Source organism: Salvia miltiorrhiza, chromosome 5 (assembly GCF_028751815.1).
Source record: "Salvia miltiorrhiza cultivar Shanhuang (shh) chromosome 5, IMPLAD_Smil_shh, whole genome shotgun sequence".
NCBI lineage: Eukaryota > Viridiplantae > Streptophyta > Magnoliopsida > Lamiales > Lamiaceae > Salvia > Salvia miltiorrhiza.
In genome coordinates, this window is record NC_080391.1 from 49,768,725 (window position 1) to 49,783,396 (window position 14,672).

The 14,672-nt window shown below is 41.2% G+C and overlaps 1 protein-coding gene across 1 annotated transcript; it reads left to right on the top strand.

Annotated features, from left to right (window-relative positions):
* The first annotated feature begins 367 nt into the window (after positions 1-367).
* Positions 368-832, top strand: LOC131026076 (uncharacterized). The gene is made up of 2 exons (XM_057955851.1): positions 368-601; positions 644-832. The coding sequence occupies exons 1-2, from the start codon at positions 368-370 to the stop codon at positions 830-832; spliced, it is 423 nt and encodes a 140-aa protein (XP_057811834.1).
* The last annotated feature ends 13,840 nt before the right edge of the window (positions 833-14,672 follow it).

Genomic DNA, 14,672 nt, shown 5'->3' on the forward strand with positions numbered 1-14,672 from the left:
TTATGTCTCCAAGTGGGTGGAGGCAAAAGCATCCCCAACGAATGACTCAAAGGTAGTGGTGAATTTCTTGAAGACTAACATTTTTTACAGGTTTGGTGTGCCCAGAGCAATCATCAGCGACCAAGGATCCCACTTCTGCAATTTCTCGGTCGAAAACTTGTGCAAAAAGTATGGAGTCCAACATCGAGTCTCGACAGCCTACCACCCACAAGCCAATGGACAGGCCGAACTCTCAAATCGCATTATCAAAACGATTTTGCGAAAGACCGTTGGCCCCACAGGGAAGGACTGAAGTCTTAAGCTGGAAGATGCCTTATGGGCATATCGGATTGCATACAAAACTCCATTCGGGATGTCACCATATCGAATGGTGTATGGCAAGAGGTGTCATTTGCCGGTGGAATTGGAGCACAAGGCTTTCTGGGCAGTGAACAAAGTGAACTATGATTGGGACAAGGCAGGGCAAGCAAGGAAGCTAGAGATCCAAGAACTCGAAGAAATCAGGAGGGAGGCATATGACAATGCTGTTCTCTACAAGGAAAGGATGAAAAAGAGCCACGATGCCTTGATCACAAGCAAGCAATTCAGCTTTGGACAAGAGGTTCTCCTGTACCAAACATGGTTCAAATTTGCATAAGGCAAGCTGAGTACCAAGTGGACCGGGCCATTTGTGGTGAAGACCCAATTCCCAAATGGAGCCGTCGAGATTGGGAATCCAAAATCTGGGAAAGTGTTCAAGGTTAATGGACAAAGGCTGAAAGCCTATTATGGGCATAAGCCCGACACTGGGGAAGAACTGGATCTCGACCCAGCCACAAACACCTCGGATTAATTGGAAGGTATCACGTCATGCCCAGGACGATAAATAGGGCACTGGCTAGGAGGTAACCTGGTATTTCCTGTTTAGTTTTTTTTTTGTTTGCTTCGTTTTCATTTTTTTGTTTGCCTAGGAACCCGGTTATGCCCACAGCTGTGGGCGAGTTTTAGTTTCCCGCCTTCGCGGAAGTTTGAATGTGTTTTGCAGAGACAGGGGAGCAGTTATGGGCAAGAAGCAGTCGATTGGAGAAGCAATGATTCCAGGGGCAGAAGAGGGGCTCTCGGGCAGAACGCGGCCGAAACCGCCTGACGTACGCCACATCAAGTGACAGTTGTCAGCCCTTACACCCCCAAAACCCTAAAACCTCTACCCACGACATCACTCTACCCTAACTAGCCAACTTCCCATAATCACCACCCCCTTTCTCGGCCTTTCGAATACAAAACCACCACCAACCACCATGGTATCCACCAGACCCAAAAACAAACTTAGAGGCATACCCCACGGAACAGAAATCGATCTCACCGGAGAAAACCCCTCACCGTCAAAACCAAAAGCACTGAAGAAAACCCCACATAAAAAACCACTTCCGAATGGAAACCACACCTACTCCCTCATCCAAAACCCTAGCGCGAACCGAGAGCCCCTCGCCGGTAGACGAACATGCCATTGAGAAACTCACGGTGGAAACCGACGTCCCTACTCTCGGCGCCAGAGACCAGCATGCAGCTGAAGTAGAGGGCAAGGCGACGCCAAAAAAGGCGAAGGAAGGCGAGGGCAGTCCAAGAAGAAGCGCACCCCCACTGCCCAGAAGAGGAAGAAGCCAGCGGCCGAGAAATCGGCCACGCCGGCCGAAGAATCATCCAATGAAAGAAACAAACCCTCTGGTTCGGTGATGCAGAGCGAAGAACAGGGGGAATCCGGCGAGGAGCAAGAAGAAATTCTGGCGAAGAGGAGGAAGAAAGTGATAGACCCGACCCCGATCCGAATGATAAAGGGAGAACCGGCATCTGCACCGAAGAGCAAGAAGAAGGCGGAGAAAGGGATTGTTGTGCCCAAGATCCCGATATGGACGCACTGAAGCCTCTGGGCATAGTGGACAAGGTGAAGGAGTATTTCAACAACATCGGATGGAAGGAATTCTTGGATTGGCCAGGGCACGCCTACGAGGAGGTGGTGAGAGAAGTGTTTGATTCGGTACAGGTGGACATCAACCAAGCCTGCGGTCCTTTGGGCATGAGTTTCTCCATGAATGGGGAGACCAGAGATATGTCCGTAAATGAACTCAACCAAAATTTGGGGATGGTTAAGCTTAAGGACCTGCAGAAGGACTACAAGGAAGCGAAGAGAGGAATCCCCACCTTCACTGCACAAGAGTGGGATGAAATGTGGGCAGAGATAGGCGACAGAGGCCAGTTCAGAACTCAGAAGGTAAAAGGGCATAGGATTCGCGACTCAGCCCTGAGGGTTTGCCATCGCATTCTCTCGTACTCCCTCTTCGGCAAAATCGACAGCGGAAATGCTATGTCCAAGAAGGATCTCTACATCCTGTGGGCAATGCACAGAGGGGTGAGGCTCAACTTTGGGGCCTTTATGATTGAGCACATCGATTCCATAATCAGCAAGCCAAATCAGAGGCTTTCCTGCATTCAGTTCACCACCGCTTTTGCCAAGGTGAATGAGATTGAGATTGAGGAGGGGAACACCAAAATTGAGCCAGAGAAGCTGAACATCGAAGCCTTGATCCGCATGAAGGACGTCAGAATGGATCGGGGTGTGCCTAAATTTATCAATCCCGACGAGAGGGAATTTTCAGCGGCCGAAGGCCAAAATCCCTCTGTTGGAAAAGGGAAAGAAAAGGTGGAGGAGCCAGAGTCGGAAGAGGAAGGAGATCAGCTGGATAGAATTGAGAACAGGATAATCGAGACCCAGGAAGCACTGGCGGCAACCCAGAAGGCCCTCCTGCCTTTTTCAAGCATCAAGGGTTCAGGTACCCACCTGCACTTGCCCCTTGAATTCTACCCTCCCTAGGATGTTAGTTTTTAGTTTGTTTTGTTGTGTCTATGTGTTTTTGTCCTGTTTGTTCGTTTGAGTCTGTGTTTTCCGTTGTTTGCTTGTTTAGTTTGTTTTTAGTTTGTGTTTTCCTTGACCCCCTCTACACACCCACTTTGCCCAAAGCAAAGGTGTGTGTGTGGGGGGGGGGCAAGACGTCTGTGTTGCTTTACCGGGTAATCCTTGTTCTCGCACCCTTTGCCTTAAGGCAAAGTGTGTGAGTGGGAGGGAAGACCCGGTATCTTTTTATGTTTCTTTTAAAGTTTTGTATCAAGCATGCCGTACGATCGATGTTTCTCAGTTGTGATGATTTGAAAGTGCAATTTTGTGAGTGAGATTATGCAACTTTGTGCCGTATGTAGTTGAGGACGATGGATAGGGAATTGGGCATACCTTGTGAGGATTTGAGCTTTTAAAATTGTTACTCTATGCCCAAAACAATTCTTTCTTTCATTGTGTGAATTTTGACATCTTGATTAAGGGTGATGCTAGAACTTGCCTTGATTCTTGGTCGAACCCTGTGTACATAGTCTAGGTGCGTTGAATGATTTAGGCAAATTCTTTCTTTAGCCCACTGAGCCAAATTGACCAACCCTGAATCTATCACTTGCAACCCCTTTTGAGCTTAACAATTCTTTTGAATTCACTTATAAATTTGCCTAGATTTGAGCAGTCCCGGTCAAAACTGAACTTAAGGGCAAAAGAAATGGAGAATAGTGTAATGGATCCTATGGGCAGGACTAGTGCAAAGAAAGTGCAAAATGGGAACTCTAAATCCCAAAACAGAAAAAAGTCCAGAAAAAGAAAAAGAAATAAAAAAAGGAAAGCAGAAAAAAAAAGAAAAAAAAAAGACGAGGAAGAATAAAGGGAAGAATGTGCTTAGGCCCGTAAGAATAGACAAGGATCTAAAAAATTCTGGGAAGTCTGTGCCAGAATGAAGTTTAGTATGACCTTAGCCTCGTACCAAAAAATTCTCACCTCATGCCTCAAGCCACATTACAACCCATGAAAGACCTAATGAGATGCGCCTAGGACTTTGACTAAAAGGGAAGACATTAGAAGATAGGCAAGCTTATGGTCAGAACCCAATCAAGATGTCCGGAGTGTAAATACGAGCCTAAACACTTGAGAGAAAGAGTGAAAGGGGAGGAACATCCTTATGCCCACAACCCGATCTTGACTCAAGTGATGGCAATTTTGATTGTTTGATCAAGCTACTTGTTGTTTCCTTCGATCTTCATTTTACTGTTGGACTGAGAGAGTATAGCATGCTGTGTATTTTCGTTTTTCTTTTATGTTTTACGTGTTTGTTTCGTCCGTGTCTGTACTTGGGCAAAATCATGCATGCACGCTTGAGGACAATCGTGTTTAAAGTGTGTGCGTGTGATGAGCCCAGGTTTGTGCTCTGTTTTTGTGTGTGTTTTAAGTCTAGATCGAGTCTTTTTCCTTGTGTTTGTGTCGTTTGGTCGCCTGGGAGGGCGTAGTTCAATGGCAGGGACCAGCTTGTGGAAAAAGGCCCAAATGCCAAAGAAACGGAGTGCTAGAGGATTCAAAAGGGCCAGAGGAATCAAAGCCGCCAGCGGATTCAAAGTGCCAGAGCAGCGGAGTCGGCTTTGTCAGAGAAATCAAGCTGCCAGAGGATTCAAAAGAGCCAGAGAGGAAGCCATTCCTCTGGACGCCAGAGCGGAGGTCATTCCTCTGGACGCCAGAGCAGCGGAGTTGGCTTGTCAGAGAAATCATCCGAGCAGCGGAATCCTCCGAGCACTCCAGGGGTCGAAAGCGCTGTCACCTCTCGTGAAAGCGGGCGATGAAGGATTGCAAGTGGGAGTCCGAGAAAGGCGGAAGGCGGTAGCTATCCAAAAGAGACCGATAAGGCCAAACCAACGCCTTATCCAAAAGGAAACATATCTTCATGAAGATTAGGTCTGAAAAAGGATAAGCATCTCCATGCTTGCATGGATCTGGCCGCAAGTCATGGGCTGGGCCTTCGAACCCTAATGACTCCTATAAATACCCGAAGAGCTTCACAAGCCAAGGGTGCTGAAATTCCGTTCTGTTGTGCATTGTTTGAGAGTTGAAGCTAGCCCAGGCTGTGGGCGTAACCTCGTACTTTTCTGTTTATATTTTGCACGACACTTTCGGCCGTAAGTACTTCGATTTTCATTTAAGTAATTTCAATTCCAGTTATGTTTTCCTTTATATCTTTTGCTTGTGTTATTTACGTTATGGTTGGCTAAGTTTATATTCTGATTTGGGAAAGATGATCTAAGCATGAATGAATAAACTCGAGAGGTCTAATTTGAGCATAACTACTATATGAGCATATTCCCGATACACTAGGTTTGATTCCAAAAAGGTTGTAACAACTTGGTTAATTAATTGATCACTAGTTAACTAGGAAGTTCTGACCACAAGTAATAATTTGGGCATAAGGCGAGTTGCCATCGACCTCCAAAATAGTACAACTGGTGTTGGAGCCGTGACTGCTGTGAAATATCGGCGTAAGAGTCAAGTGGGTCTATCTAATTCTTAAAGCATTCTGGGCAAAGCACAACTAGCGATAGGCCATCGCAGAGAGCGTGGATGTTGTCTGGGATAGTTGATTTCGATTAGCTGACCCTTCTAAGGGATCATAAACTGAAATGATAGATTGGGCAGGGGGTTTGTTATGTGCGTGACGAGTGACAATAGGGGCACAACAATTCTTATGCCTATAACCACTGATATGCGAATATAGTGAATAATCTTTGCACCAATGATCGAGTGTTAATTCATGTTTAGTGATTCTAACCCAAGTCAGAATTGTTTTGTTATTTGATTTATTTCCTTTGTTATTTCAGTTTAGGTTTGATACCCGTTCTGCCCATAACCACGTTTTGGTCAGAACACTGCAGAAAATAAAACCTTTTTAGTGACACCCTTGCAGGAGAAGTTACTGCTCAGTTCCCTGTGGATTCGACTCTGGACTTACCACTAGCTAGTCTAGTTGTGGGCACATGATTATTTATTTGCACGAAGCTCAAACGACGGCTTCGTCAGTTAGGTAGGGAGGCCCAAAAGGAAAATTATGCCAAGTGAAGTGGGACGGAAGGAATACTTTATTTTGTTGTTTATATTATCACTGCATCATTATATTTGTGTTTGTGTTAATACATAAAAATGCCACATTGTTATGTTGTAATTCAAAATTTGATCCTATGTCCAAATTGTAAGAACTTCCTAATAAGCCATTGGATTTTGATGGGTTGTCATTGATTTTTTATAAAAGTTTTACACTTTTCTTACACAAGTACAATTGTGTAAGAAAGTTGACAATTATTGTGTAATTACGGTACAATTATTCAATGCTAGGTAGTATTTAATTTTTTTTTTTGTTTACAAGAAAAATAAGTTCTTGTGACGACATTCTGAGTGACGACAAATTATTTGTCAGTACAAACGTCTGTATTGTGACACCAATTTTTGTCGTCACAAATATGTGCAGCAGTGACAAATTTTATTGTTGTCAGTAGTTATTGTCACTATATGTTAGTGACGATCATAATTTTATCACTATAAATCTATATGTAGCGACAATACACGTTGTCGTCACAAAAATGTGTAACAGTGACACAATTTATTTTTGTCAGTATTTATCGTCACTATACGTCAGTGACGATCGTGTTGTTGTCACTACAAACATACATGTTGTGAGACTTATTTTTTTTGTCACAAAAAATTATAATAGTGACAGGTTATGTTGTTGTCAATTTTTTTTGTCATTAAAAGTCAGTGACAATCTTATTTGTGTCACTATAACCATATATGTATAGTGGCGATTATTTGTCGCGTCACAATAAAATAAATTAGTGATAAAATATATTATTGTCAATATTTACCGTGACTATATAGCAGTGACAATTATGGTGTTGTCACTAACCATATATATATATATATATATATATATATATAGTGACAATATTTTCGTCCGACACAAAAACTATATATTAGTGACACGTTTTTTTGTTGTCAAAATTTATCGTCACTATATGTTTGTGACAATTTTTTTGTCACTCCAAACATCTCTATATTATAATAATATTTTTCGTCACAAATAATAGATAACAGTGACAAATTTTATTGTCATTAATATATACGTGTCACTATATGTCAGTGACACTTTAAATTTTTCACTATGAAGATGTATATAGTTCATGTCCCCCTCTTTTTAATAAGTATAGGGGAATAAAAGTTAGCCTAATGATAGAGTAATAAAATATTTAACATAATGTGATTCGTTGAAACGAGTTTAATTTCAAATAATATTAATATTAAATATATTAATTTTATAATTTAATTGTAATTACTCATTAGTCTAACTAAAATGTTTATGGTATTGAAGTCTTAGGCTCCGAATTGCAATGATTTTTAAAAATAAAATACCTATAATAATTGAAAAGATTGATGCTTACGTATAGTTTGATAAGTCATGTAAAGTCACTGAAATCAGTCCACGTAAAAAGAATATAAATAAATTTTTTAAAATTAATCAGTATCAAAATCATCTTCACTTTCATGTACATTATCTCCTTGAGTGTACATTATGCTCTGAAATATAAATATATTAAAAGTTATTTAGATAATTTGGTAAATTTTATTAAGATAAATAATAATAATAATGATGATGATGATGATGATGATGATGATGATGATGATGATGATGATGATGATTAGTTAAAAAAAATACATTGTAATATTTGTTCATTCATATAATACGCCTCCAATTATAAAATGAATTCATCTTTATTGATTAGAGCTATTTTACATAATAAATAATTCAACAATTTTATTTTTTAATTATAAAATTATAACCATTAAATATTCTAAATTATATTATTGAAAGTGTCATCAATTTATAATCATGTATCACACGGAAGGATGTACTGGTTAAATTGATCTTAATAATATCACCAAAAAAACACTTTACTAATATTATTAATAATATTAAAAAAAAATTAAGTAAGATGATATGTCATATGTTGGGAACTTAATGAAATATCATATTCCTTGTTTTGATGATACCAAAATCAATAGGTTTCTTTTGTAATAGACTAGAACTGCTCGAACTCAAGTGTTAGAGTTCATTTTCTAGTTTAGCTTGCTGTTCTGAAGACTGAAGACTGAAGAATGAAGGACTGAAGACTGAAGACTGAAGTTGCCGACTGGAGCATCAGTCGAAGAATCAGTTTTGAACTTATTACTTAATGTGTGCCACGTGGAATCAGCGGACTGATACTAAAGTCAAGTATCAGTTAAACATTCTTCCTCGGACTGAACCTCAGACGTTCAAAGGAAGCCACGCACTCTAGAAGTACAGCCGCATTAAATGCAGAGATCTCAGGATCGTCCTTTCTCTGCAGATGGCACTCCTCTTTGGTGATTACCTTTTCACAGATGTCGCATCTCCTGCTCTTCAAGATAGCCGTTCTCACCAAACAAGGAACCTCGAAGATTGAAGCCTCAGCCCAAGTTCAAATTACTCTCTAACGGAAGAAATCTTGAAGACCTTCTCCGCCAACGGATCTATTCAAGACTTCTTCCTATAAATACCGCTCGAGGATCACTTCAATCTTCACTGATTCAACAATATAAGCTAAAACTCTGCCAAAATTGTTTCTCAGCTAAAGCCCAGACTCTCCAAAGTTTGAATCGAAGAAGAGAATCCCAAAGCCAAAAATCAGTCACTGCTGAGTACATAAATTCTCTTAGACCTTAGGCAAACCTTGTTTACCCAAAGCCTAGGTCAAACTAACTGCAAAGAACTTGTTCTCTGAAGATTAGTTGGCAAGTTTTCAAACCTCCCTTCAACCAAGTGAATTGAGTGTTTGTGTTGTAAAGGAGTTCAGAAAGGTATCCTGACTCCATGAGATCCTAGTGACCAGAGCGTGCTAGGAGTGAGAAATCCAACAAGGTGTGTTGGTACTGAAGATTGGATCTTCAGTTGTTTCGGTTGTGTGCACCTGTAAGCACATGTTCAGGTTTGCAGTGCACCAGTAAGCACTTGCAGAGTGAAGTTGTTGGTTTGATCAATCGACCGTCGATGTAGTAAGTGTTTTCTGAACCACGTAAAAATCTCTGTGTTATTTACAGCTTTCAGTACTTATGTTCTTAATTGTGCTCTTCTTTTTGTAAACTGAAAACTGATTAATTGCAAAGAGAAACTTAAAACTAACAACGTGCTCAACTCACAGGCTATTGCGAAACAAAAGTTTTCCACTGCGTGTGTTATCAGTCTGACTGATCTATCTTCTGATAGTCAGTAAGATTTATAACATCTTTGTTTATCAAATTCGACTGAAGCTTTACGTACATCAGTTAAGTTCTTTTGACTTAACTGATAACTCCTTACTAAAGAGTATTCAGTATCAGTCGTCAACCCTGTTTTGGTCAAAACTCTTTTCAGTAAATAGGTGACTGAGTTTGTGTTCAAAGTTTCGTTTTGATCTCTGTGTTAAGATCAAAAAATAACTTATAGGTGTATTCCCCCCATACACCTATTCGAGACCCTCCGGACCTAACAATTGGTATCAGAGCAGGTTGTTCGCAAGAACAATTATGTTTTGATTAGGTTCTAATTGAACTAGATCCTTTTTCTCAAAGGTCTCGAAAATTTTTCTCTTTCAAAAAGTGATTGCTGCTTCTCTTATCTGTTGTTATATGTTCTCTCTTTTTATATGGAGACTAACCACAGCAGAGTATCCTCTCTACCTATGTTTAGTATTGAAAAATACGACATATGGAAGTTTCGGCTTGAAAGCTTCCTCACCGCCCTAGCATTGCCGAATGTGGGAAGTCATCACCCATGGACCCATCATCGTCACTGAGATTGTCAAAAGAGTTCCTACAGACCCAGCTAGGGATCCGTTTGATGATGTCCAGATCAAGCAAAATGCAGACTTCACCACAGAAGAAAGGAAGCAGGATGAGCTTGACAACCTCGCCAAAAGCATTATCTCCGGCACAGTTCCAGACAAGCACGTCACCAAGATCATCAAGTGTAGAACTGCAAAGAAGATGTGGGACATTCTTGAAGGAATGTGCATCGGTTCCGAGGAGATAAAGGAGAACAAGTTGTCCATAGCTTATCAGAAATTCGACTCCTTTCTCATGCTCAAGAATGAATCTATCGACGAGATGAAACTCAGATTCAACCATATCCTGAACGAAGTTCAATCCATCTCGAAGGACAAATACACTCAACGAGAAATCAACCTGAAGATTCTTCGAGCACTTCCACGAGGAGATTGGCAGATCTACTCAGTCGCCTCCCGACAAACAAGCTTTTCTCTGATCTCTTGGTAAATGAGTTTGACATTCAGAGAAATCTTGGAATCAAGAGGGCTGGAGGATCAGACGAAGATGGTCCATCAACCTCGAAATGAGCAGCGCTGAAAGCATCAGCAAAAGAAAACAAGAACCAGACAAAGAAACCGGAGGAACTCAAGCCCGAAGACTTCTTCAGTCAATATGCTTTGTTGACTGAAAGATTCAACAAGATGGAGTCTAAATTCTGCAAGTACAGGAAGTTCCACAAGCAGCACTACAAAGGAAAAGAAAGAGAAAACAAGTCCTGATATTCCACTGACAGAAGCGGTGAAAGAAAATCAGCCGCTTACGACTTAAAAGATGTGGAATGCTTTGGATGCAAGAAGAAAGGGCACTTTCGATCTGAATGCCCTGAACTGACGCAGTTTGAGCGCAAGGAGCAGAAAGCCAAGAAAGATCGCAAATATGCGAAGAAGAAAGCGATGGTTGCTGACGATGAAGGATCCTCCGAAGAAGCATCAGAATCATTCGACTTCAACTCTACCAGCTCAGATGATGAGAGCCAAGCCCTGATGGCCAACGAAACCGAAAGCGTGGCCGAAAATAGCTACGACAACGGAATGATTGGCTCAGAGGTAACTCAAAAACTCCTTATACTGATAACTCCCTGGTGTTATCAGGAGATCACTCAGAATTTGGAGAAAGCTCAGCCGATGAAACAGACGAGTACGATCAGCTCATGACTGATCACTGTCAGTTAAGGAAAATGTTCGAAGATCTGCTCAAGCATAATCTAAAAATGGAAAAGGGGATCAATGATGAACGAGTCAAGAATCAGACAATCATCTACTTTTCGGATGAAACTTGTCTTGACCAACTGATCATGGAGAACAATCGACTGAAAGAAAAAGCTCAGAATTTCTACTTCAGAGTGTGACAGAACATCTCATGAAATCAAGAGGCTCAATCACAAATTGGAAGAAACAGTCAAGGACTGCATGATGAAGTCTCCCATGATGACCAACTTTCCTTAAAAAGCCCTTATCGAAAGCATAGGAGGAAAGGTTGCTTCAACTGCTAAAGGAAAGAATATCGTGATCGAAGAAGTAGCTGACGCTTCTGAAAACACCACTTTAGAAGAATCAAGAGATCATGATATGGAAGAAGTTCGGAAACGCAAACTGATGGCAAGAACAAATGTTCCTCCTCCTCAAAGCTACAGACGAGCCAAGGAGGCCCCCAACCAGATCATCCTATTGAGAAGACTGGAAAGCAAATTTCAGTCAAAGATAGGGCAAGGAACATCAGGACTCAAGCAGAATCTTCCTCACCAGCCCAGGGGGAAGAACAACAACATCAGTCAGAAACTGAAACCAATTCAGTTCCGAAGAGAACAACATCCATGGAGACAAAGCTATGATAAGTCCAGACAAGTCAAACGCCAATCACGACAGCATGCAATTGGACATCATATGACTCATGTTCCACAACATCAGTCAAGAATGACTCAAGTATCTCAAAGGAGATACTCTGTAGTGCAAAGAAGACCTCAACTACTCACCAGACAAAGATTCTACAAGAGTGAGGCTCTCAAAAGGAAAACTCAACAGAAGATTGCTCATGTGCCAACTGAAGCACCGACTACTTCAGTCAGACAACAGGCAAAGCGCAAGAGATCAACACCAAGACCAGTTCTGAAGCAGATATGGGTTCCAAAAGGAACACGAGCTAACAATGAAGGACCCAAACATTGATTGGGTACCTAAATTAACTCTTCCTTGCATGTCAAAAACAGGAAACACAAAAAGAAGGAAGAAGTTAAAGCCTCAATCAGAACATGGTACCTGGATAGCGGCTGTTCGAAACATATGACGGGCTACAAAGAATATCTAACTCAATATGTTGAGAAAGCTGGATCAAAAGTTGCATTCGGAGACAACTCAATCGGAGAAACAAAAGGCTATGGTGTACTCGACATGGGTAACGCTAGTATCAGTAATGTTAGCTATGTTTCTGGACTAAAATATAATTTGTTGTCTGTGAGTCAATTTTGTGACAGCGGATTCGCAGTGAAGATCAAAAAGGATGAATTCACTATCAGAAACAGTCAAAGGAAGATGGTTCTGAGAGGGATCAAACAAGGAAGTCTCTACGTCGTCTCATGGGAAGATAGTCCTCCAGAAACATGTCTCATCAGCAAAAGCAACTCGACGCTCAACTGGCTGTGGCACATGAGACTCAACCACCTCAACTTCAAAATGATCAACAAGCTTGCTAAACATCAACTGGTAGAAGGTTTACCTTCTACTGTGTTCCAGAAGAAGCAAGAATGTGAAGCATGTCAAAGAGGAAAGCAAACCAGGACGTCATTCAAGTCAAAGTCAGGACATTCCTCTGGAAGAATTCTTCAACTACTTCACATGGATCTGTTTGGCCCAATCTCTCCCAGAAGTTACAACGGTAGGAAGTATACCTTAGTTGTCGTGGATGACTATTCACGATATACTTGGGTTATCTTTCTCTACACAAGAGAGAGACACTGTTGGAATTGCCAAAGCTGTTGAGAAGACTAAGCGTTGAAAAGGAAGTCAACATCATCAACATCAGATCAGATCGAGGGACTAAATTCCTCAATGCTGTCATTCGTGACTACTGTGAGGAACAAGGAATCAGTCATCAAACTTCTGCAGCAAGGACTCCTCAGCAAAACGGAGTAGCTGAAAGAAAAAATAGGTATTTGAAGGAACCAGCAAGAACGATGCTAGCCGAATCAAAACTCCCTTTGAAGTTTTGGGCCGAAGCAGTTAACAACGCATGCTACACGCATAATCGCTCCTTCCTCACTCAAAGACATGGGAAAGCTCCATACGAACTATGGAAGAACAGGAAGCCTTCAATCCAATATTTTCATGCTTTCGGTTCTCGATGTTTCATTCACAACAATGACAAGAGGAGATTAAACACATTTGCTAGCAAGGCTGATCCAGGAATTTTTCTTAAATACTCTAGAACTGAACGCTCCAGCAAAGCCTATCGAGTGTTTAATTCTCAAACTCTTTATGTTGAAGAAACACCACATGTTGTTTTTGATGAGTCTACGGATGATTTCAGGAAACAGGAAACTGAAAGAAGTGTTGAGAACACTGAAGTTTCTAGAACTGAAATAAACAACACCGAACCTTCTATAGTCTTGGTGTGGGGACCCGAAAAAGAAGAAGATACTGAAAAGCTTCAGTATCAGAAGATCAGTCAAAGGTCTGAAGCTCAGACTGGAACCACTACAGATGGCATCAGTCAAGGGGGAACTCCAGTTGCCGAAGAACAAGTCGAACCTGCTGAAGCAACACCAGTTCAACACTTCCCTGCTCAAGAAATTGCTGAACGATTCAGAATCATTCTGACTGAAGAACCTCCACCATCGCCAGAAGAAATCAAGAAGTATCGAAGATGGTTTGAACTCCATTCAAAGGAGAACATCATTGGAGAACCATCAGACGGTGTAAAGACTCGAAGATCAATGTGCAACCTCGTCTTTGATATCAACCAGAACGGACTTCAGTTGTTTCTTATCATCTACAAAGCCCAAGGACGTTGAAGAAGCTCTGAAGTCCACTCAATGGGTCATCGCAATGCAAGAAGAGATCAATGAATTCAGTCGGAATTCAGTTTGGGAACTTGTGGATCGACCAGACGATGCAAAAGTGATTGGTTTGAAATGGATTTTCAAAAACAAGAAAGACGAAGAATGAAATGTTGTGAGGAACAAAGCAAGGCTAGTAGCGAAAGGATATAGTCAAGAAGAAGGAATCGACTACGATGAGACTTTTGCACCAGTTGTCCGATTAGAAGCAGTCAGACTCTTCTTAGCCTTTGCCGCTCACAAAGGATTCAAGGTACACCAAATGGATGTGAAGTGCGCATTTCTCAATGGAGTGCTCACCGATGAAGTCTACGTGGAACAACCTCCAGGTTTTGAGGTTGCAGGATCAGAAAAGGTGTACAAGCTGAAGAAAGCGCTCTATGGGTTGAAACAAGCACCAAGAGCATGGTATGATACTATATCTGAGTATCTTGTTGAACAAGGGTTCAAGAAATGATCAGTGGACAGAACCTTGTTCACTCTCAAAGAAGGAGAAGATCTCCTACTTGTTCAGATTTATGTTGATAACGTAATCTTCAGATCCAAATCCGAACGCATATGTAAGAAGTTTGCTGATATCATGACTAATAAGTTTCAGATGTCTATGATGGGAGAAATGAATTTCTTTCTTGGATTACAAGTCAAGCAGACCAGCGAAGGAATACTGATCAACCAGTCAAAGTACGCCAATGAACTGATCGCCAAGTTCGGTATTCAACACATAAAATCAGTCAAGATTCCAATAAACACAAACTGGAAAGTAGATCCAGGATCAGAAGGAAAATCTGTATTGTCAACCAAACACAGAGAAATCATTGGGTCATTGTTGTATTTGACTGTGAGCAGACCAAATATTGC